The sequence below is a fragment of the Hyposmocoma kahamanoa genome, unplaced genomic scaffold (assembly GCF_003589595.1).
Source record: "Hyposmocoma kahamanoa isolate Upper Pololo Valley unplaced genomic scaffold, ASM358959v1 79, whole genome shotgun sequence".
In the NCBI taxonomy this organism is placed as follows: domain Eukaryota; kingdom Metazoa; phylum Arthropoda; class Insecta; order Lepidoptera; family Cosmopterigidae; genus Hyposmocoma; species Hyposmocoma kahamanoa.
Genome location: NW_020653993.1, coordinates 6,279,100 through 6,301,260, shown reverse-complemented (window position 1 = coordinate 6,301,260; position 22,161 = coordinate 6,279,100). Strand labels below are relative to the sequence as shown.

General features: G+C 34.2%; 2 protein-coding genes across 2 annotated transcripts in view; one reads left to right on the top strand and one right to left on the bottom strand.

The window, feature by feature from the left end:
- Positions 1-6,680, bottom strand: part of LOC113233568 — a 70,329-nt gene extending 63,649 nt beyond the window's left edge. Inside the window, exon 1 of the mRNA XM_026468707.1 lies at positions 6,301-6,680. Within this exon, the coding sequence (XP_026324492.1) occupies positions 6,301-6,481 (181 nt within the window). The 5' untranslated portion in view covers positions 6,482-6,680. The remainder of the gene's footprint in view (positions 1-6,300) is intronic.
- Positions 6,681-11,681: 5,001 nt separating this feature from the next.
- The window catches only part of LOC113233585 (protein FAM98A-like), a 10,719-nt gene continuing 239 nt past the window's right edge, over positions 11,682-22,161 (top strand). The window contains exons 1-4 of the mRNA XM_026468733.1: positions 11,682-11,913; positions 13,648-13,880; positions 16,047-16,186; positions 20,591-20,726. Coding sequence (XP_026324518.1) covers positions 11,876-11,913; positions 13,648-13,880; positions 16,047-16,186; positions 20,591-20,726 — 547 coding nt within the window. The 5' untranslated portion in view covers positions 11,682-11,875. The remainder of the gene's footprint in view (positions 11,914-13,647; positions 13,881-16,046; positions 16,187-20,590; positions 20,727-22,161) is intronic.

Below are 22,161 nucleotides of genomic sequence, written 5' to 3'. Positions count from 1 at the left end.
AGAAATTCATAAAATATAAAAGCTTGTAAAATATAACTGTAGTTCGACCCGAAAAAAAAGTGGTACATTGGCGGACAGTTCTTATTTTTTCTTGGATTGCCAAGTTGCCAATAACACAACTATTGAGTTGTGTTATCGTTTATTTGTAATATTGCTGTCGAAGTGAAAAGCAGACTGTACAACTTGTTCATAAAACTCATTTTAACCTCGCCTGCGGCTCGAGTGGATATACTGGTCACGTGAAAAATGACGCGTTTTATGCACTTGTTGTTACAATCTACTATTATTTCCATATTGCACATGTACATTAAAATATAAAAGATAAAAAAGATTTAATAAAAAAAATATGCTACATGACTCACTCCGGGTGTAGCAAAGATAGTTAAAAACTAATTATTAAATTATTATATTTTATACTTAATTATTAAATGAGATCGACGTGAGCTTTCCGAGAGTTACTTGTCAAGTACCATTAGCATAAGAACACCTGTTATATAACCATGTAACTTGCGAATAAAGAATATGAATATGAGTTAAGTTGTAGTAGAGCTCCTTGTGAAAGAGTTCGTCCAAGGAAGTACTGACTCGTTACCTATTTCTGCTGCCAAGCAGTAATGTCAGTTTTTTTTGTATAAAGTACCGAAGTACCAGTTTCAATAAATTTTTTGAAAAGTGCACATTACAACATTTACATAAATGTTCATTTGTTGTTTGTTGTTGTGTGATTTACTGTTTAAAAAGTGAAAGTTTGTATTACGAACATAATTTCACAATTTTAGTAGCAGTATAGCTCCTTCGTTTTGAAGGGCAAGGGTACTGGTGAAATTACAGGCACAATATGAGACTCGTAAATTTTTTTCTCAGGTTGAGTGGCCTACTGTAACTGTTATGGACAGGCGTGTAGCTTACCATTAGGCGTACGACTTGTTCGTTTCGTCACATATATTATAAAACTAAATTAACCGTGACTGGATTCGCTGTGTAGCAAATTAATTTCCTTCCAATTTTTATTAATTTGGACTTCCGAAGTAATGTCTGAATCTATTACTTACAATTTTGATGGGAAAGTTATTATTTATCAGCGTACAATACAATATCAGTGTACAATACGAAAATCTGTGCTGGGAACGCGCAACGTTTCCCAACAAATGCTGAGTAGGTAAGTGACCCTTTGTTGCCACCTACGACAATGTCGCTCCTTATTCGTGTTTTATATCTGAAAGTCTTCTTTTTTGTTTTTTGTTTTCGTTTTTTACAATACATTTTAAGTTTTTTTTTATATGTTGTATTTTTTTTGTTGCACTTTTATTTTGTTTATTGCGATATCATTTTTTCTGGTAATTAAGTAAGTGTTTTTGTCTTTATTTTCAATACAGAATATGAATTATGCTGAAATGGTAAGTCACCACCTTCTTCTTCTGCATGCCCTACCGAGTAGCATACAATTTGGTTGTTTTTATCAAGCCTAATTTTTAGTGTTTTTTTTTGTTTATGTTTTTTGTTTACGTTTCGTTTACGCCTTCGTCGAATAAATGATTTTTTATTATATTCTATTAGTTTCGGAATCGCAGTATTTATATACTGCGATTCCTAATAATATATAATAATTTCTAATATAGATAACTTTTAAAAATGTCGAAGTCCTGGTAAAGGGGACGCGAATGTACTCCATTGAGTACATATAACACAATACTATGTGGCCTTCGCTACTTATATTTATTTTATACATAAATAGCAAACTAACTGTCTCCGTGGCCGAACGGTTACCTGACATACGGGTCGGCCATGCAGAGGTCCCGGGTTCTAGTCCCGGGCCGAGAGAAATATTTGTATGGTATACATTCATTTCTCTCGTGAGTTTGGGTATACGAGTAATTCGTGGTTGTGTATGGGTAGGTTACGTCTATGGCACCCGCGACACAGTGTTTCCCTAGTGCGGCGTTATAAGTGTGTGCGTTATTTTTTTTTATAACAGATTTTAAGTAAAGCTTGACTATAATAACATCTAAACTTACTGTCCAATACATCGATCAGACCCTCAAATTCTAAATATGCAAATAATATTTTTCTGTTAAAAAGTTCAAAATCGCATTAAAATTATTGCATTAATATCCGTGCTTAAGTGCGTTTAGCTCGAGATTAGTTAAATTATTAAAAAAAAAATTTCAAAACAATAACATTTGAGATGCTATCAATTTCCTGGATTTATACCGAAATCGCTTCCAACATCTTCCAGGCGAAGTAGTGTGGTACTAATCATGATCGAAAACTGCAGATATGTTGTTTCGTGAAACAATAAATACTACCAATCATCCATTTAAAAATATTGCACAAGAGCAAGTTTTTGTTGTGTCATCTAAAAATATCACACAACGGTTTTGTTGTTACGTGATAGTTTTCACCTTCTGTGTCGACCGCCACAAACCTCAATTGCGCTGTTCTGAGCTACACGCCTGAGACATAAGTAGACAAGTCCCATGCGACCGTAATTTTACCAGCACCCTGACCCTTCAAAACCGGAACACAGAAATGCTCACGTTACTGCTTGGCGGCAGAAATAGGTAAGATGGCAGAACTTCCCTGGACGAGCACTTTCACAAGGAGTTCTTTGACAATATGTGGAGTAGCATGTGCCTGTAATTTCACGAGCACGCTTGCTACTGAAATAACCCACACCACTGTCTCCCACAGCTGGCAAGTATTTGTGATTTTAACTAAGTATTTCTAGTATCGAAAACGTCTATTAGGTTTCCACTTTCCACATCAGGCGGATCGTCTACTTCTCGTGATATACGTTCAAAATAGCCTTTCCGAAAAAGAACGGACTTGTATTACTCGAAGCTCATGGGAGGCATTAGCCACTTGCAACACACCAGCAGTTGCAAATCGAGTACAGGTCGTTCGTCCCTAAGCCGCATTCCACGACAACAACAAGAAGATAAGGGATACAGATAATTATTCATGAATGATACCTATTTATTTAGCGAATTCTTAGGTTTTCGCGATTGTTACACATTGAAAATGAAAATATTTTCTAAACCGCGTATATTTGTTTTTCCCGTGAGAATGGACTTAAAATCAGCCCGAAAGGATGGTTTGTTTTAAATATACGTGATTTTAAATTCGAAATAACAGTAGAAATGAAATGATGAACGAAAGATGGAACATGAATACAGTATGCAAAAATTTCATATTAATTTAATTAAAACACTGTCATTGGACATGCACAAGGAATAATCAGTTATGTAGGTTACCTATCAGAAGTCCGAAATGATTTTTCCAGAAATAATATTTGCTCAAAGTAATTTTGAGAAGAAAATGTTTTTTTCTTTTAAACCTTTTTGTTTTCCTAACTTAACCGAACCTAATCGTGTCTTGGAGATAAACATCCAAAATATCCTGAAAGAATGAAAATTCTAAAAAACGTTATTTCGGACAAAATACATTCGAGTTTGTGATAGGTTACCAGTTATTTAATAACAATAAAATAAAGTTTCATATCCAATGATATTTACCTAAATTATGGTTTTATCAAAAAGTGGTACACTTGGTGGTTTATCAAAGCAATTCCAATGGTATCAAGACTTAATTGCCACGTTATTACAATAGTAAGATACTGCAATATCATGGAGTGGTTAATATCAAAAATATCTTCACATCAATAACCGGTCACGACTCAGCAGAATCGAATGAGACTCGACAATCCAGCCGAATGTGTTGTTGAACATTGTAAAGCCAGCGTTACTTTCTCGAGTTTTAGTATAATCACTAACGATCTGGTGAGCATTACGTTTTGTTTTCTGTTTCAATATGAATGCAATAGTAACGAGTAGACATTATGAAACAAATTGCAAGTAGACGACTTAGGCAACATCTTGATTTGTAAAAATTCTTTAATTGCAAATTGAACCTTTATGACAGCTGTGAGCATTTATGAACATTTATGATAGCTGTAGTCTACATTTTATTGTATTGGGCTACTGTGGGATGTGGCCTCTGTGACTTAGTAGCAGTAGAGCCCCATGTGAAAGAGTTCGTCCAGGGAAGTACTGCCACCTTACCTAATTCTGCCGTCAAGCAGTAAGGTGAATGAATATTTTGAAGAATAAACGTGCTCGTGGAATTATAGGCACATGGTACTTGTCAACGTATGTCTCAGGGTGACGGGCGCACTGGCAGTGCGCCTCAGATCTTTGCGATTTAAAGCTCTAAGTGGCACTGCAACTGTTATGGACAGACGTGCTGCTTACCATCAGGCCCACGTCCCGTCACTTGAATTATTAAAAAAAAATGAAGTACATTAATATTTCAAGTTATAATAAACCATTTTTAGCGAATACTTAAAGTAAAGAGAACGACAGAAAGTCTTAGAGCTGCATCGAACTGCAACACAATTACTCGATTTGGCTTATAACACATTGTAATATTAACAACTATATAAAATATGACGATGTTTACTTCAATTTTTTTTGTGAAATTATATTACCCCAAAGACGAAGATCTGCAACAAGCGCATAGAAAAATTCGTAAGATCTGCCGATGCGTTCCGTAGCTCAGTTGGGCGAGCGACAGGCACGGTACGCTGAAGGAGCTGGTTCGAATGCAGCCGAATCGAAGAAACTTCTTAGTGTTGAATCTTTGTTTTAATATTTTTTTTTCTTTTTTGTACCGCGAAATATACGCAATCAATAAATAAAGATTGTTTATTGATAGGCTTTTATAATAAATTATTCTTGGTCTGTATAAGTTATACAGACCAAGAATAATTAAATAACAGAATTACAGATCTGAGGCCCCTTTAAATGCGACGGGCAGTAATGTTATACAGTATAACATTACTGCCCGTCGCATTTAAAGGGGCCTCAGATCTGTAATTCTGTTATTTTGTTATAGACTCGTAACTTGGCGAAACAAGTTTCTTGGTTCTATTCTAAGGTAAAACTTGTAGATTTATAGGGCGACATTTTTCTAAATCGAACCAGAAAGGTAGTTCTGTCGAATGGAATAAAATTTATATGAGGATTTATCAATAAAGATAACTTGCCATTAACATGTTTATAATATACACGCAGCATGAACTTATAATGTACATTTTTATTATTTTTTATAATATTAAGTGACGGGACAAACAAGTCGTGTGCTTGATGGTAAGCTACACTCCTGTCCATAACAGTTGCAATGCCACTCAGAACTTTAGATCGCAAAGATCTGAGGCGCACTGCCACTGCGCCGGTCACCCTGAGGCATAAGTTATCAAGTCCCATGTGCCTGTAATTTCACCAGCACACTTTGTCCTTCAAAACCGGAACACAGTAATGCTGTCATTACTACTTGGCGGCAGTACTTTCCTGGACGAGCTCTTTCACAAGGAGCTATACTGCTACTAAAATTGTGAAATTATGTTCGTAATACAAACTTTCACTTTTTAAACAGTAAATCACACAACAACAAACAACAAATGAACACTTATGTAAATGTTGTAATGTGCACTTTTAAAAAAAAAATATTGAAACTGGTAGGTACCTACTTCGATTTATACAAAAAAAAAATTAATAATGAAAATAAATATCTACATCTTACTTTTTTCAATTTAAATAATTCGAAACTGAAAATGATTATTTTATTATAGTGTCGTGTATTATATGATATTAATTTTGCAAGTATTAGATAATATCTTTAGTACCTATAATATTTTTATTCTGAGATTTTTCTCGATGTTAATGGCTTATGTAGTATGTACCTACATACTTACTGAATACCTGTTATTAATCACTATTATCTCTGTTATTGCCTGGTTCAACAGTCGATTGTTGCAATCTACTCTTAGAATGTTGTAATTTTATGTGACTAATGGTGTACATAGTTCAGGAATGTTGTACAATGCCATTTGCTGGCGATAGTTTTGTTATTGTTTTCGTTATAATAATTATTCCTCGGCCTACTAAGCGGCTTCGATGAGCGTTAATTAATAACAGCATTTGAATTTGTTTATTCTTAATATATTCGCCTTGGAACACTAAATATTTATTTTTGCCGCGATCTTGAAAATATACATGTTTGATATAATGACAAGTAAAGCATACGATATAGTGCACAAGTATTCAAATGTAATGTATAAGTAACATTTTATAACTTTGATAACAAGTACTCAAATTTCACAAACGCGAGGTCATTGGTACTTTCGAATTTCAAGTTCATGTTACGTGGGCAGAGTCTCATCTCGAACCGCCTCAGGCATGCTAACAAAAAACGACAAAATAATAAGATAATAACCAACCGCTCGCCTGTTTTGCCACTTACCTTTACGAGATTTCCAATACAATTTCCTCAGATAATAAGCAACCGCGACCAAGAGAAGTGCAGCTATAAATGCTCCTATCGCCGCACCAGCCACGCTGCCAGCCCCAAAACAATCCCCAGCATTTTGACCAAAAACACACGGTATTAAGACCGTCACAAAAAACAGCAAAATAACACCCATATTATTTGTATTTTGTTAACTCGTTACTCACACCGTACATCACTATTTATGGCACATGAAAACGTTACGGCGTCCACCAATCACATTCCTGACGAAAAAATATTTGAATATCGAATCCGGAATGTTATGACGTTTTAACTTTTTTTAAAAAACAACGCGAAGCAACAGACGTGCGCTGTGGCAGCCAGCACGGACAACTGTGGCCGCACAGGTATGAACGTTGTGGATTGGCTCGTTGAATAGGCTTTACTTGTGGGACAGAGAACGTGTATGGAAAACTTGTTTGTACAGCGATATCGTGAGCGAGCGGTACCTGCGCCTTAAGGGTCTGAGTATGTTTTAAATACTCAGGTAGGCGGCTGACACTTAGGAATCTCGACTGTGTTTATAATTTTTTTCAGTAATAATAACGATGAGACTTCTCTCACATAGCAAGAATATTGATAGCAAGAACAAAGGTGTTTCTCCCGGCAAAGAACACAAAATTGATTTATCCACTTACCGACCAAGTACTAGGTACCTTTTATTTCTAAAATAATTTGCAAGCAAGCATTTGCAAATTTATATTTTTTTTTTGCACAAGTAGTTCGTTATCGATGAATGTCGCGAGAACACAATTTCAAATGTGTTCACATCTTTTTTTATACCATGTATACCTATATTTTTTATTTACAATATCTCTCGTGAGTTTGGGTGTAATTTGTGGTTGTCTATGTGTGTGTCCATGATACCCGCGACACAGGGTTTCCCTAGTGCGGGGCTATGTTGAATGTACGCGTGTGTGCGTTATTATTTCACCAGCACCCTTACAGTAATGCTGACATTACGGCTTGGCGGCAGAAATAGGTAAGGTGGCAGGACTTCTCTGGACGAACTCAATATCTCATGTTCTTTACCTTCCACGACGTAAGTATTAAATGAAAAATATATTGACTCAGTTGAGAACGTTATAAGACTTCTTGTTTGTTGAAATCAGTCCATCAAAGCGTTGACGATCCATTGTTTTCGCATAGGTGTATTACTTAAATTGTCGCCTCAGCCTCAAAGACAAAATAATTTTATTTTATAGGCGTACAAATTACACTAGAAACCGTCATATTGATTAAATTCTACTGCTCATTTGTAAGGTAGATTCCCTAGAGAAGGATGAGCAAGAAACTCGATGTTGCTCTTTGTAAATAAAAATTGGTACACCTTTATCATTTGCAATATTAAGTTCAAACATTATAGATCGAGATAACTGCAAGAGCTAAGCGGGTCACGATCATGGATTTTTGTTATCCAAGCACGCAGAAGATGTTTAATAAGCTTTAGTATAAAGTTTTTGTTTCACTATAGTTTCAAACTTCTTGAACTTGTGCCCGTAAAAATATACACAATTTCGTTAAGAAAGAATATATCCATAATATTAACCTTAGAACTAAGTCCAAACTCACGGTACCACGATTTAGTTTAACTAAGGTAAACGATTCCTTTATAGGGACTGTATACGTTTTTACTTGGAAGCTCAATGGTTTTTACAATAAGATTCCGGAGAATATATTAAGATTATTATTTTCTTCCTAAGTTTAAATCTTACATTAAAAGTATTTTTATTTGAAAAGTCGTATTACAAATTTGTAGACTACGTGTTAGATAAAGATTTATGGAAAGACAAGGTGAGTCTAGATTCCACACAAATATGATTCAAAATATATTCCGTAGCATTTAACTTTATTTAAAAAGAACAATCCCTAGAGTTTCTTGCTCGTTCTTCTTAGGGAGGTCAGCGTAGTAAACGAGCAGTAGCTTAAAAAAATGACGTTTTCAAGTGTAATAATCTCAGTACGAAGTGCTAAAAAACCGACCTCAAATGTACGTGGAATTACATATAATTACTAAGTTTTATTGAAATCGGTTACCGGAAAGTGCGCAAACCCGGATTCATCCCCTAGTTCGCTACTATATGGGACTTGACATAGGACATAATAAAAATCGGTTCTCACTACTCAAAGTATATCGAGAGAGAATAACGCCTTGAATTGGGAATAGCAAAATCAACCATTAAAATAATTGCTCCTTATAATAAAATTTAGGCGCTATTTATAAAAATGAATCTTCATGCGTGAACAGCCACCCTTACCACCACCACTGACCACTATGGAGGTACCCTCTTTCCAACAAAACAAGAATCATGAAAATCGGTTCACAAATACCGGAGTTATCGCGTAACATACAAACAAAAAAACATACAGTCGAATTGAGAACCTCCTCCTTTTTTGAAGTCGGTTAAAAATTTTACCTATGGAATAAACAATTATTTGATATTGTTGAAACTATTTCTTAATCGTTTTTAAACAGATTTTAAGACTGTTGGAAACAAAATTGTACGAGTAAACCATAGCAACGGTTCTTAGCAGAATTAAATAGTGCATGAAATCCCCTAACTGGACTGAACTTACAGATTTATTGAACGGGCCATTCAATTATAACTTCTTTCAGATGCTATATTATTTTAATAATATATTTAAAAGCAAAATCAGTAAAATCAAAGTAAAAATACATAACCCAAGTTTTCTGTCTAATGCGCCGAAATATTTTAAATTCTGTATACCCAGTTATAATTAGAAATCCCTGTTTTGTAGATAAAGTGGTACAACCGCCAAAGGTTTATTTGAGACTGGAAATGCTCTCGTTTTCCCAGGTCGAGATCAACCGGAATTGAAAAAAAAATAGTGTTGTGTCCTCAGATTAAACAAGGCAGATAGAGCATAGGTACGCAACAAACGAAGTGAAGCCACTTTTCAATTATTGTGTGCGTGACGACTAGGAGGGGTACTGTAGGGACGTGCGCATTTGTGTGCGTATAAAATTGCCAGATGCTGCGAAAAAACTCCCGTATTTTTTTCTGTTGCTTTCTAGAATGCTGTTGCGAACTGAAAGTGTTATTTTGTACTTAAGTGGTATTATAGGTACTTAAGTGGTATTAGGATATCAAACAAATTATATGCAATATAGGTTAATATTTAATAGTTATTATTTGATTTACATCGCACAAAGGAAAGAAAATATATTTTAAATTGGAAAACTTTGATAGTTCAAAATATTCATTACAATCACAGTTACACAATATGATAATAACCTTTATTTTGTACACATTTTTTCGAATACTACTGTTTCGCGTTCATACATCGAGCGTTCGTTTCTAATTTTGATATGTAGCGCAATCTCGCCATCAAATACTTTTCTATTACATTTTTTATTAAATTAACATTGTAATCAATTCCATAGCATTGACGATAATATTCTAATTTGACAAAAATTGTTTGTTTCACAATGAAACTCTTTAGAATCAAGTATGCATTTTCTTACAAAATCGCTCTGTTTATGACATGTGCACATAACAATGAAAGTTCTCTGTAGTTATAGGGCTAAAATTTTAGCTGTTTTTGAACATTTTCTTTTATGTGGTTACATTATGGCGATTAGAGATTGGTTTAAGAATAATTTAGATAATTCTGAGTTACCTAATAAACAATTTTGGATCGCTGTACTTGGACCATTATGTGTGTATATGCGTGCATTATTTAATTAATTTCTATACAAAAGTATAAATTATTTGATGCTCCTATCACCCATGCATTATTTACATAATTTAAGGACACTAATTTGGATATAAACTGGCAACATATACGAATTTATGTCGAGGTTTTGTGTTCCGAGTGAATCTCAAAAAATATCGGGTAAATAAATTATAAAACAGTTAAATTAACAATAGTTCCCTGTGAATGGATATTCTATCTTATTTTTTTGTTATTGGGGACAACTTTTACGATGCATTTTTAAACATAAAATAACTGATCACTCGTGACGTGCAAACAGTGCGACACTGAGCAAAGTACTGACGCGAGTTTGTATTCGCTTTTGAATATGAATTTGCTTTGGTGGCTTCAATTTCGTGTTCGTGTTTTGTAATCCAAGGTTGTGTCCAAGTCATTCTATTTCTGGGGTATAAAAATGTATAGCAGTACTTTACCTATGTCCTCCTTAAGTCTGCTGTCATACACATCATTAATATACTAAGGTAAGTATTTAAAGCAATAATGAGACATGTTTAGCATAAATAAGCTATATGCCTCCATTACAGCTCAAAATTTACGAGTTGTCTTATAAAAGACGCTCATTTGCATTGACGACTAACTTTAGGCATAATAATCATAATTATTCCTCTTACCTTGAACATTTCTTGGAATAAATTCTTGATAATTTTGTTTTTATAAGCAAAACAACGTTCTATAAATTGAAAACGTTAAAAAGACTAATGAAACCACGGATTAAATTATTTTTACCACTAACGACGCGACGACGTTAATTTTTAAATGCTTGTTTGCCATTTTTGTACAGCGCCATCTATTATACTTCTATGTAACTTATGAATGAAACAACTGTGCTTGTTAAAAGTTTTGAAATGTAAAATAAGATGGCGTAAAAAATATTTTTTAAGTGTAGCAATGTTTCACAAATCGATTAAATTGATCGATTTAGATATTGTACTTTTCACAACGATCATTTATTTGTTTATTTATTGAGTATTAGTTAAAGAGCCATCGGCTAAAACAGGCAATAAACAATTAGGAAACTCAAAACGTAATAATACTTAAACTAAAAATTAATTCGTGAAAAAACTGAAACTACAAAAACCCGCCATTTTTTTAATACTCAAAGCAATGATCATAAACATGTACAGTCAAGAGCACATCAAGTTTAACACTTTGGACTGTTCTTATCGTAAGCGGCATAGAATTTTATTTGTCTTAACTGTCAAGCTTGACGTGCTCTTGACTCTGTACGAAAAAAGGACTTCTCATAATGCATCATCTTTCTATTTAGAATCTTAGTGGTAAAACTGTGCGATGTTTAGAATTATTATATACAGCTAGCGTCAAGAGAACATCAGTCTGGATACTTAAAATTTAAATTTAAACTCCAAGCCGCTTCCGATGTGAAGAAACACTGCAGTGTCAAACTTGACATGTTTTTGACACTGATACATTTTAAAACAGGACGTAAATATTTTAAGACAGTTGTGAAAACCTAAAACATTTTTCTTCGGAATTTAAAAAAAAATGTCGCTTAAACCTTTTTACACCGATTTCAATCCAGTTTTTCCAGAACAAAACACGTTCGTTTTATTGTTTTATTGCTTTTTCGCCTGTCCTCGAACCGAACTCGCCACTGTCAGCGAATCGATTTTATTATTTCACATGGTAACAAACAAGTATTTTGTTTGACAGCTCAAAAATATAATTTCGCATGAAAGCTGGCTTCCTACTTCGGAAATTTAAATACTTTCTGTTGTATATTGAATAAATAACGTGATTATTTCCTTTCGCATGAAATTCCATCGTTTCTAACATGGAAAACGACATTCTAGACTCTTTAAATGACCTGGGGTAAGTTCCAAAATAAGTAAGGTTATGCATTGTTATAACTCAAATAATTGTAATTTTATGAAATTCTCGAGTCTTTCTCGTAATTGCAAGTTGCAAGTGAAAATTTAAGTATTGTCAACGCTGTATAAAGAGAACTTCTATCTATTTTTCGATAAATCGTTGGTTTCGATACGAAGCCATATTGACCGTAATTAGCCGGTTTTACAGCCTTTTTGTCTTATTAAAATTGTTAATACCTACCCTTTTCTGTAATAAATTGTTGTTATAAATTTTTCTATTACGCTATGTTGTGTTTTGCAAGATATCTACTAATATTTTTACATTGAATATTTTGCAAGTTAGTGATTTGTATTGTAAATTGCACAATATTTTGCAGTAAATAACAGATCATTATAGAATATAATATATAGATTGTTATATATAGTTTATGATGATGGATATTAACATAGATAGATGATAGATACATAAAAACTATTCACTTCTATGACAGCTTATTTGCAAGGGCTTCGCTAAAACTAACACCATAATTATTATTATATTGAACCACTTAAAATAACAAATGTTTATAATAAAAGGAATGTATAACTACACATGTAACTAATTAAAATAAATAGTTTTGGAAGTCATGGCAGTGAAAAGGTGCTGGCTCAGCAAAAATGCTGCAGTTTCCCATGACACTGGTATTCTGCCAGAACCATGTTTAAAGGTGGCGCTACTCATCAGCTCAGACAGTCATCTTGCGTACTACATATGTAACATAGCATAATAAGTAAGTATGGTAATTCCATACAAACATAACTTCGCAACTTGTTCATACAAGTCCATGCCCGCCACCCGCCGTGTACGGACACGCACACTCGCATAATCTCCCGGTGCTTTCGAGTTGCATAGTGAGAGTCGTCACATGCACTATTCATTACAGATATATACTGTGAAGAATACTTGGATTAATCCAAATTATGGTTTGCAACAAGTACGTATAATTAAAATAATAATGTGACAACTTTACGCTCCATGCAACGTATTAGTGTTTACATGCCTAATAGACAGGATGTTCCCCTTTTGTCTTATTACACTAAAATAATAATAACTTTTGTAGAAAAAAAACAGCTTTTTCATTAGTTTATATAGATATAAAATGGGATAATATTATAGTATCAGATAATATTATGTTTGGATAAACATTTGGCAGATTATAGGTAAAGGAATTGGATATCAAGATTGCACAAACATGACTGCAATTATAGAATAATGATTGCTGTCCAGATGGCCAGTTAACATTTGGCTGACGGGGTGCACTTTAGTAGGGAATAGGTTCTACATATGCCCTTTTAATGGTTATACTATTACATGTTGTGCTATTGGCATTAAATGACAAAACATCAAATATTAATAAGAAATATGATATATTGTAAAAGATCCTGAAAAACAGATATAATATTTGCTAATTCCCAAAATAGGATCACCATGCCACGATTGTAGTAGCATTAAAGAATACTTATTCAATGTAAAAAATAAAAAAATTTGTACATACCTTGCAACTTGCAGAAAAAATAGTTTTAATTTTTTGGAAGATGTGTAAAGTCTCTGATCACATACTTCATTGTACCAGTCCACCAAGAACTCACATGGTGGACTGGTACAAATTTCTAGTGTTACTAAAAGCACATGTGTATCTCTAGCAATAAGACAGGTTGAAATGGTGTTCTTTTCAATGGTAATTAATGTTCCCAGATATGATGGCCCTCTTTCTGATGAGGTGGCCTTCTCTAAGGCTCTTGAGGGTGGTCCAAAGTCTCTAGAATACACGAAACTCGTACATATCCTTGCTGAAGAATTAAAGAAGCTATGCAACCTCGAGGAAACAGTGAACATGATGAATGATCCAGATGAATCGAGTTCTTTCCTGCTGGAGTTGAGTTCATTTTTGAAAGAACTCGGCTGTCCTTACAAGAAGTTGATTACTGGTAAGCTTACATAATTTGTATGATAGTTAACTTAAAGAAGAAGTATTATGTTGAGTGTGTGCGTTATTTATTATATTATATTCTTACCAGGGATCAGACTAGGTAGAGTTTTTAACCTAAACTTCGAGGAACATAGACAGAAAATGGAGACTGCCTAACGACAATATTTTCCTGTTCGGGATTCGGGCAACCGCTTAAGTACATTAAAAATTGACGTAATAGGGGACAGGCAGGTACACTATATTTATCTTAAAATTTGCGACACAGTGGGTCGGATTAGCAATAAATAAATAAATAAAATAAATAACGCACACACTCAACACAGCCCCGCACTAGGGAAACCCTGTGTCGCGGGTGCCATGGACACACACATAGACAACCACAAATTACACCCAAACTCACGAGAGAAATAATTGTAGGCCATGCAACTATTTCTCCCGGCCCGGGAATCGAACCTGGGACCTCTGCGTGGCAGTCCGGCATGGTATCCGTTCGGCTACGGAGGCAGTTAAAGCAATATTGCGGACATTAGATTTTTTCACGAAACTTCTCTAAAAAATGCCTATCGAGAGATCTTATTGTCTTAAATATTAAATTAAATATTGTCATATCACATTTTGTCATAAATCTAATAGTTTAGTAGGAAAAAATAAAATTTGTATTTTTTGTATGGGACCATACTTTAGTGCCCCATCGTTACGAAGTTTTAGTCGATCCAGTTTTGGAATCACCACAGTAATTAACTGAAGAAATGACAAAACATCAGTATGAATTCGAAACAGAAGTTTTAATTTCCTACTGAAACAAATAAACACGAAAAACCAACCAATTTAATTTTATTTTCCTATATATGAAACAAGAGACTTTAATTTAAAACAGTTTTAGTTCCGAACCCTTTCTTTTCTTTCTTGAATTTCTTTTTTTGTGGGAATTTTCCTAAATATTCTGAAAAATTGATATTGCAACAACTCGCCGCAAAGTTCATATAAAACAGTCTAATCTACCTATCCCAAATAACGTCAATTTTTAATATAATCGAGTGATTTCCCGAATCTCGAAAAAAATTTAGAACCTAAAAAATATTCTCGTAATGCAGTCTCCATTTTCTGTCCATGTCCCTCGAAAAAAACCCAACCCATTCCGATCACTGCCAACCAATAATCGTATTTATGAGCAATTTTTGCCCATTTTATGACGCTTATAAGTAGTGAATAGGTAGGCTTGGGCGCGTGTTTAGTGTGCATATCTATAGAAGATAGGCCTAATAATACGTCTGTAATGATTCCAAGACTGGATCGACTAAGACTTTGTCATGGGGCACTAAGGTATGGTCCCATACAAAAAATACACATTTTATTTTTACCTACTAAACTATTAGATTTATGGCAAAATGTGATATGACAATATTTAATTAGGACAATAAGATCTCTTGATTGGCAATTTTTTTATTAAAGAAAAAAAATCCAATGTCTGCAATATTGCAGATCCGATCCACTGTGCGTAGCAATATTAAGATATATATAGTGTGACAACCTGTCCCCAGTTAAGTCAATTTTTAAAATTCTTAGGTGGTTTCCCGAATCCCGAAAAGGTCTGAACCTAAATAATACTGTCGTAAGGCAGTCTCCATTTTCTGTCTATGTTCTTCGAAAAAACTCTATTGCGATCCCTGATTATTACCTATGATTTGTGTCTATGTAGAAATAATAATAACTGCATATAATAATAAAAATAAGTGCCTCTGTGGCCGAACTTCCCGGATTCGTTTACCAGACTGGGAAAAATATTTCTATGGCCTACAATTATTTTTTTCGTGAGTTTGGATGTAATTTGTGGTTGTCTACGTGTGTGTGCACATGGTACCCGCGACACAGGGTTGTTATTATTATTATTATTTAGGATAAACAAAACAAAATAACAAGAACTGATTTCGCTATGCTCTGTCTTCTTATTGTATCGATGGCATACACTAATCGTGATGAAAGATTTGCCATTTTGCAAGGTGCTTGCCCAGGGTAAGTCAGATGTACCTGTAATGAATGGTACATTGTGCAGTTTTGAGTGGGTACTAACGTGTTCTGTATGAAAGTATGTCACAGAAAAAGGGACATAACACACTGTTGGAGATCCATATACATTTTCAGTTAATATGTATCCTTTCTACAGGGCACATGTCATCTCGTCTGCAAACAAAGGAAGATTGCATCCTCCTTCTAGACTATCTGATATCAGAGTTGATGGCAGCGAGGATGGTCAATGTGGACTGTCCTAAGGAAAAGACTGGTTCGGGCATGGAAATTGTTGTGGTATGTATATTACATAACTTTTTCACACCCGCCACATGCAATATAATAGGCGGTATGATGTCGAGTTGCTAAAAGCAGCTCATTACACCATGTCATAAATCAATTTATTTAATAGGCAAATTGGTTTCATATCTGTTACACACTACAGAGCATAAGAATAGAAAGTGAAATAGTAAGAGTATAAGAAAGAGTTTGTCCAGAAACGTACTGCCACCTTACCTATTTCTGCCACCAAGCAGTAATGTAAGTGTGCTGGTGAAATTGCAGGCACATGAAACTTCGAACTTATGTCTCATGGTGAGTGGTGCAGTGGCAATGCCCCTCAGATCTTTGCGATTTAAAGCTCTGAGTGGCACTGCAACTGCTGTTAACAGGCGTGTCGCTTACCACCAAGCGCACGACATGTTCGTCCAGTCACTTGTATCATAAAAAAACGCACTCCTGGGTAAACATATGCCCCGACCAAATAAGGCAAAAATCATTGGGAATTTAGAAAACTGGTCCTTTAATTTTTGGTCATAGCTCCAAGTTGTTGTTGCCAGTGTGCATAGAACTCCTGAACAATCCAATAATAGTAATAATAATATTGAGAATTCTCTTTTAGTCTGACATACAAAATGAAATCATGTATAATGGAATTACATTATGTTTCTGCTCACTTGTATGACAAAAATCCAAGTGTGTTATTTGTTCAGCTTGTTCAAGTGAATCTGAATATCCTGTAGGTACTTATGGTATGTAACATAATTATAATAAATGTTAAATTTATATTTACAATGAGTAACTCCCAGAGTTTATTAATCATTCTTCACAAAGGAACTTGATTAAGTACAGATGGCAACACCTCAAGCTACACATTGACCGATCTTGTTCCATTGCACTGGAGGCGATATTTTAACTAAAGTGTACATACAGCTTGATGTGCTGTTGTTCATAGTTATATATGTACATAGTTATATGAGCAGTATATTCACGGTTTGTGCAGCTGACTAGTAACTGCACTAACAGTGGCGGTCGACTGCATCCCAACTGCTAAAATTTAGTTGCTATGCAATCGGAAAGCATTTCGTGTGACTACACCCTAACAAATTAGTATTATTTCATTAATATAGTAATTTCAATTGTTATTTACTTAGCTGTTAAGTTAAGAAATATTGAATTTGTATTTACTTTTGTTTCTGTTGTGTAATGATTATACCGACGACTGTAGAAATTTGAAATGTCGTAAGGAGTATTTTGTCGTAATGAAAAAAGTTCCTTATTACAAAATGTTGCTTACGACATTTCAAAACTCTATACATCGATGAAATTATTGCCCTTATATCGACAGCGGAAATATGAAATGTCCTAAGAGACATTTTGTCGTAATGTCATTTACCCTTACGACAAAATGACCCTTATGACATTTCAAATTTCCACCATCGATATATAGAAACCTAATTAGATACTACACCATACATTAATCATGGTGAAATTGCGGGCACATGAGACTTGGCAAATTATGTCTCAGAGTGAAGGGGCGTAGTGGTAGTGCCCCTGAGATCTTTGTGATAAAAAGCCGTAAGTGGCATAGGCGCGTCGTTTTCCATCATGCCCACGACTAGTTCGTCCGGTCACATGGTACTATAAAAAAAAATTGCTATTATGAATGCTATAGTTTTAATACCCAGCAGTGGGCATTATTTAAAGGGTTGATGATAAAATTTCATAGGACCTTTTCAAACTACCTTCTCACGACTGCCGTGGCCATGTGCCTTAAACACCATCTCCATTTCCATCTCTGAGGTCCCGAGCTCAATACCCGGCCGGGTCAATGTGGGAAAACTAAGTTTTCTGTCTCGGTTTTTGTGGTCCCGTTGTTGTTATTCATTTCAATAGCATCGTAAAATCTTATTTGAAAAATGGTAGTCCAAAAGTGACATTATTTTTCATCTATACATCTATGACATGTCTACAGTTGTATAGCGCTGTACAAAAAAAAGCATTCGGTTCATTCAATTAAAGTTTTTGTAATTGATTAGTAAATCGAATATTTCAATCGCAATCGAACGAGTATCTAAGTGTTAGGATCTGAAAGAGGATTGAAAATTAAGATTTCGGAAATTTTAAATATGCTTATATAGATTATGTAGGTAGGTAAAACCGGTAGTATGACTGAATTGAACAAATCGATTCATTCAATTATTTAATCGATTTGTAGTTGGCATTACAATTATCCATCACTAAACCGTCTATGTTCGTGTCAGTGACTTGTTTGTTTACTTTTTGTTTAAAATGGATTGAAACGAAGTATAGTGAATACTATCCGACAATGACTGATTTATAAACTCCTGACGTGAATTATTTTCTACCTTCACATGTCGCACATGACAACTAATATAGTATCATCTCAAAATTGCCTTATATTTTTATTTATTTATTTTTATTTATTTATTAGATTTGCCAACAGAAATACACATGAACAAACAATAACATTACATAAAATACTCGAGTGTAAACCCAATAATAGGCAAATACAGCATGCACATATCAGAAGCTCGTGTCAAAAGCATTTTTTGTATGTTAAATTACAGACAAATTGATGAATAAAACAAAACCAATAAGTAAACATGCTAAATTAAACTGTAAAGTTATGGTACTTTTAGTCTGACCATTTATACAATAAAGTTTTATATTTATTTAATGACAACGAAAACAAATCTAAGTCAGTTAATCTATGTTTACATATTTTAAGAGAATTATTGTACTCTCGGCAAACTCGGTTCAAAATAGCATTGTAGCCAACGTTAGTTCTGAACTTTTTGATTTTAAAAAGACGATAGTTACTTGGTCTGGCGTTGCGACGTGGAATAGAAAACTGGAGTTGTGATAAAAATTCTGGGCAATCAATTTGCCCCGAAATCAAACGATGTACAAAAACTTGATCGGCAATCCAACGGCGACGTTGAAGGGTGCACATTTGAAATGAACTTAGTCTGTCCTCATATCCCTTCAATAAGCGCAGCCTTCGTTGGTGGACTGTGAGGAAAAAGAGAAATCGCTTTTGATCGCTTTCTATGGCGATCTATGTGATTTTGGTACATTGGGTTCCAAATGGGAGATGCATATTCTAAATTAGTACGAACTAGGGCATAATAAACTATTTTCAACGTCGTTACACTTTTAAAGGACCTACAATTCCTCCATACGAAGCTTAACATACGGAGAGATTTATTGATGATGCTGTCAAAATGATATTTGAATGAAAGCGCGCTGTCAAATATGACTCCTAAGTCTCTGATATGGTTGACCTCATCTAGAATATTTACATCGATGGAGTAAATGGAACTATGAAAGATGTAGGAAATGGAACTTTCTTTTTAGTAAATTTAATATGCCTACATTTTTTTATGTTTAAAGGTAATTTGTTATCTTTAGTCCACACTGAAATTTTATCAAGATCTTCCTGTAGCAATATTGAGTCAGTAATATTATCAATGGTTCTGTATATTTTCAAGTCATCAGCAAAAAAAATAAATTTGGAATGTTTGATGACGCTAGCGAGGTCATTTATAAAAACTAGGAAAAGAAGAGGACCTAAGTGGGAACCTTGGGGAACCCCTGAAGAAGCTAGAAAAGGGTCTGATTCGCAACCACCAACAACAACTTTTAGGAATCTGTTGTTCAGATAAGATGCAAACCACTTGAGAATTTTCCCATGTATACCAAAGAAACCCAATTTCTTGAGAAGTATTGCATGGTCCACTCGGTCAAAAGCCTTGCTAACGTCAGTGTATATAGCATCGACTTGTCGACCTTCATCAACACCTTGACAGAGATCAGAGACATAACATGCCAAGTTGGAGGTAGTGGACATGTTACAACGAAAACCATGTTGCTTCGGAGTCAATACTGATTTAAGGTGATAATTTAAAGTGGGTACAAAAATTGAATCAAGTAATTTACCAAATGTCGACAGCAATGAGATTGGACGATAATTTTGAATGATATTAATATTACCTATTTAATTTCAAAGCGACAGTGTTGCCCTGTCTCTTTGAAATTAAATCATATACGAATGACATACAAATACAGCGAAATGTTGTAGTTAAAGTATTAATATATAACGCAATTTTGAGATAAAATATAAATAACAGATCATATTGTTAGTTGTCAAGTGCGATATGTTCACATGAGACTTATCAACTTATGTCTCAGGGTGACGGGCGCAAGAGCAGTGCCCGTCATGTCTTTGCGATTTAAAACTCTGTGTGGCACTGCAATTGTTATGGACAGGCGTGTAGCTTACCATCAGGCGCACGAAATGTTCGTCCCGTCACTTGATATTATAAAAAATATCTTCTATCTTTAATTCTATCTTCTATCTTTGAATCTTATTCTATTTGAATAATTTAAATTTTCCAGCAAGAATCTCCGACAGCGAAAGATCTGAAGGATATACTGATATCTTTGAATTTCAACAAACCTCCTCCTAATATTACTGCAGAGATGCTGTTCTCCAAGCTTGAAGGCAAGCTTAAGGATACCATGCAGAAAAAAGGTAAACAAACTTAAATTTTAGTAGTATTATTTAACTCCACCATCACTTGTATTAACAAACCCAGCGAATTGCAATGTTCCAAAAACAAAAAACAATTGTTCTTAAATTTGTAAATTTGTTTTAAAAAAATTATCATTTTTTTAATTTATTTATATTCAGGTTACAAAGACCTATATATATACCTTATAAACTAACATACATAATAATATAATAAAAAAATAATTACTAATTATTATTTACACGTATTGTCTGTGACGTGTGACGCAACGTGGGTGTCCGGTAGGCGGCCTCGGAAACGTCGGTACATGACACCCTTCGGCCAAAACTCATCCTTCATGAAGGTCGACATATGTTGAGTTGGTACTCTCACCAAAATGAATTAAAATTCACATTGTGGCGGAATCCCAACTGCTCACCCGTATGTACTCCACAATATCGGCCAATTTTGTGGAGTAATGAAGCCGTGACACGTATAACAATGTCGTCGGTATAGCTGGACGCAGTATATAATTAGGGATTATATTATTTATTTTATATCATTAAATACTACTAAAACACAAATTACAAAAAAAAAAATATAAGCCCGCGCACCCTAACTTACGCTATTTGAAAACCCTGAAACACGTGTTTATTTATATTGTATTTAAAGTATCCAAACAAAGTTTGAAGCAAATCGCACCACGCGTTAAATATTCCCATACAAACTTTAGTGCCTAATGCCACCTTTAATTAGGGGTCGTTTTTAAAAAATTACATGCCAATCTTTTACCATTTCCATTATAAAATATTTACACTAAGTTTCATATCTCATTTCCTAAAATCATGTCACAACGTAATGATTATCGTATAATGATTTGTCTTTGGTAATTTGTTATTGTATTTTTTATGACGTAATATAATGTAAATGTGACTATTGTAAATGCAATGCTTTGCATTATTTATTTTAAAATTAATTTTCAAGGATATAAACCATTACTCGATGACATAAGCACTGACTTGTAATGTATAACATTGTTACCAATAGATAATTTCATTTCATGTTACAAATATAGGAATATAATTTTTACACAAACATTTCAAAATTCTTTCTTAGTACGCCTCATCGGGTATATAACCAGAAATAGAGACGAAATAAGGGCCATATATTCCTGGTAACACATTAACGATACAGCTCTTATAAATATCAACTCTCATTTGCACTGAAATATAGATAGGCCAACTACTGACCTGTGTGTACGTTTTCGTATATTCCAAAAAATATTCTGTATTTATTGTAATAAAGATAATATCTCTAATAATGCCGTGCTGTTCTCTTCGGTGGTGTAGGAAAAACAGCAAAACATCTAATTACAAAACGAACGGAATCACATTTCATCGGTAATTAAATATTAAATATGTAATTTTGCAATTCTCGTCCATTATGGCAAAGCTCAAG